This window comes from Aplysia californica, unplaced genomic scaffold (genome assembly GCF_000002075.1).
Source record: "Aplysia californica isolate F4 #8 unplaced genomic scaffold, AplCal3.0 scaffold00429, whole genome shotgun sequence".
Classification (NCBI taxonomy): Eukaryota; Metazoa; Mollusca; class Gastropoda; order Aplysiida; family Aplysiidae; genus Aplysia; species Aplysia californica.
The window spans coordinates 585,226-588,851 of record NW_004797699.1 but is presented as its reverse complement, the minus strand read 5'-3'; the positions used below and the strand labels follow the sequence as shown (position 1 = coordinate 588,851).

The 3,626-nt window shown below is 42.2% G+C and overlaps 1 protein-coding gene across 1 annotated transcript in view; it reads left to right on the top strand.

The window, feature by feature from the left end:
- Positions 1-3,626, top strand: part of LOC101852785 (Golgi-associated PDZ and coiled-coil motif-containing protein) — a 44,785-nt gene that overhangs the window by 25,730 nt on the left and 15,429 nt on the right. Inside the window, exons 2-3 of the mRNA XM_005104648.3 lie at positions 503-667; positions 2,130-2,305. Of these exons, the coding sequence (XP_005104705.1) occupies positions 503-667; positions 2,130-2,305 (341 nt within the window). The remainder of the gene's footprint in view (positions 1-502; positions 668-2,129; positions 2,306-3,626) is intronic.

Here is a 3,626-nt window from a genome sequence, read left to right as displayed (position 1 = left end):
CTCTCTCTCTCTCTCTCTCTCTCTCTCTCTCTCTCTCTCTCTCTCTCTCTCTCTCTCTCTGTGTGTCTCTCTACTTTTCTTTCTCTGCGTCTACCCTTCTCACGCCTTGTCTCTGCCTCTGCTGCTACTATACAGAGATTATCCCATTACTGAAAGGTCTATGGCAAAAGTGAATTCCGACCCTCCTCTTTTGAACAAATTGAAACTGTCTTTTGCACCTAATCTTCAGCACTTTTATGACCTTATTGTGTTGCAAGCGCTGTAAAACCTCTACTAAAACCTAAAATATGACCTTATTGTGTTGCAAGCGCTGTAAAACCTCTACTAAAACCTAAAATATGACCTTATTGTGTTGCAAGTGCCGTTAAGCAATTACTGAAACTAAAAATGTATCCATCTCAGCCAGAGCTGTCTCTGCTGATAGGTGGGGTCAGAAACCTGCCTCCTAATTGTCTTGAGTAGGATGTAAAAAAAACTCTACATTTTTATTCCTTCTCGGCAGGCTCAGCTGGTGGGCATGAGGACGGACATCTTGGACCTCCAGTCCAGCAAGGAGACGGTGGAGAAGGAGCTGCACACCTTGTTACTGCAGCTACACGCCTCGCAGCTGGAGCTACATGAGCTCAGGGGACTCGAGGTCGACTCGCAGGAGATCAAGAAGAAACTGGTGAGTGAGTGGTGGTGATGATGATGTTGATGATGAGTGTAGTTTTACTACTAAGAGTTGTACTGCACTTCCAGCACAATTGGTCATTATATAGGTGCCGAAGTGAGAATGATCAATAGCTTTTGTATTATAATAGCTCTATGCGCTTTACAATTTATATTCTAAAGTAATATACAAAGAAAGAAAAGGAAGAAAGATAAAGACAGCAGATGTTTGAGAGGAAAGAAGGAGCGAACCACACCAGAGCACCCACCAACCACCCACTGATGATGAAGATAATGACTGATAATAATAATGATGATGATGGTGATAATAACAATAAGAATTATAATACACTGCTTGATATTCTAAATAGTTTTCAATTGCAGTATTAATAATGATGGTGCTGATAATTTGAATAATAATTGATTGCATTATGGTCATCGGCGTAGATTTCTAGTGGAAAGTGGGCTCTATACTCTTTTGAATTTATTTGTTACTGATCCTGCAACATGTTGTTCAGAAATGCGTTCAGTTTTCTGGGAAGCACCAGTGCCAACTGCCATTTTGAAGGCTTTAAGCTTTTATACACTTACACACTGACAGCTTCGCTCATTTTTATGTTCTTGGTTTGATGAAATGCTTTGAATGTTATCATGCTAGTACCTGTGTTCTCACAGTTGTGGTGTGATGATTAAGCACACTGTCATGTCCAGTTGGAGACATGTGTTCAATTCCCAGTGGGAGAGTTGTTGTTTGGTTTTTTATTGCATATCTCCATCTGTCTGCTTGGATGTTGTATTACCGTTAGTCCTGCTTGGCTCTTATTGGCAGGGTTCAAGTAGCCGCCTCCTAAATGATATGAATTGTGTCAATAAGAGTGTTAGTTTTACAATTACGTGAAAACTGTTTTAGAAGCAAATATTTCAGTGCTTAAGCTCTTCTGTGTTCCCTGGCAACATCTCAGGAGTAGTCGACTACAGGTCACTCAGCCCAAATAGCTACTGATTTACTCTCATATTATACAAAGGGGGGAGTTTCTATCACAAGAACATAATGCTCCTCACCTTTGAGGGAACTGATGCCGTTGTCTGAGGTATATGGTTAATTGTTTGTATTGACCCTATCATTCTTGCCAGTTCTAAGTTAGTTAAGTTCTGGTTGGCCGTGAGAAGTAGGGTTGAAGCAGCCCGCTTCTTAATCACCCAAACTGTGTCAGTTTGGGGCATAAAACATTTACAATTACAATTTTATTTCTTTAAAAATGTAAACTGCTGCTTTTTAAACTGAATTTTTACTATGCATTTTTAGATACTTCAACCTTTCCAACTTTCAAAGTAAAAATGGACCATGCTATGAACTAATGTTAAAACAACCAACATGTAACCCACGTGCTTACATTATGACCGTATGCAGTTGTTAGCTCCGTACAACTTTCCACAAAACAAACTAAACTAAATAAAACTACTGACTGCTTGTCCAGGAGTCTGAGATGGCTGGTCGTCAACAGAGCGCCCAGGCACTGGCTCGGCTGGAGGCTGAGGTGAAGATGTACCGTAAGGATAACCAGGAGCTGCGTCAGTACATCCTGGCCCTGCAGAGTGAAGTCTACGGCGCCCGGCTGGCAGCCAAGTATTTGGACAAGGAGCTGGCTGGCAGGTAAGTCAGAAGTACACCCTGGACCATCTCCACCGTGTGACTTGTGCCGGTGCCAGCGCTTCAAAACTTTGGCCAAACTGAAACCGACTGATTGTTAATTGGGCCTTTACACCCCCTTCAAAGCAATTTGGATTATTGAACAGGCTGGTTTTGTCTTTTCTACCCCCCATCCACATAGTTCAGATTTCTTAAAGAGGCCAGTCTCACATGTTTACATACCCCAATCAACACAATTTATACTATTGAAGAGACTAGTTACAGTAAAGGTTTTATGCCGTCATGTTAAATTATTGAAGAGGCAGGTTGTTAATGTGTTTCTCCCCAATCAACGCAATATTATGCATCATTTAGGAGTCAGGCTGCTTTGTCTCTGTCAGGATCTGCTCAGACTGAATGTGGCTTTCAGTTAGTGTACTTCGTACTGGTGCTTTGTGGGAATGTTGATGTGATCTTATGTACTTGGCGTTTTGTAGAGCTTTTTTTTTTAAAACCCCTCAAAAACCTTTTTGTCTGTTTACTAGTGAAATAAATGGCAGTTACCCTTTTAGCCCGCCGTCATTGTTTACCATTCCACAATTGCCCACTTGCTCATTTCAAATGATTTCTACAAAACACATCAAAAGAGTGCATGTCAGCTTCTGCTCATGCTGCTGGAAGCATTGTAAGATACAGAGGTGTTCTTACAGCCTTTATGAGATTTGTTATGGTATAGGTAGAAAAGAGAGATGGGTGGGTGGAGGGGGGGTTCAGTGAATTTTGGTTTCCTTTTAATGGACAAACTTCAGAGTAATAATCAGCAGGGATTCAGTTATCCATCAAGTTCTTCCTCCTCCCCCACAAACTGAGCCCAAGAGCAAAGACTGTGCTCTACCTGTCGGGTATTTGTTGAGAGGGAGTATGCTTGTTGCTTACAGTGTGGAGAAATGAAGACAACCCTAATATCTTGTCTCACAACACTCCCCCCCTCCCCTCCACCCCTGTACCACATTGCCTGTGCACCAGCCCTCCCCGCAGTCATAAATCGTCCCACTTTCTGTTCCCGCGTCATGTTTTCTAGTGACGCCAGTAGCTGTCGTGTGTCAGGTGTGGACCTGTCAGACGTTTTCTCGGACAGATGGCAGCCCGGCCTCAGGTATTTGTGCCGTGTCAGCCTCTCCAACGGAACCAGAAACACAAGCAGGTATTTCTTCCTTTCTCCTGATATCCAACTTTCATTCATTAGGCTATTGTCGTACAAGTTGTTTACTTAAAACACATAATTGGTTCCGCCTCTTATTTTACGTAATCGTGTTGATAGAGGCTTTAAACCCAAACCATTTCA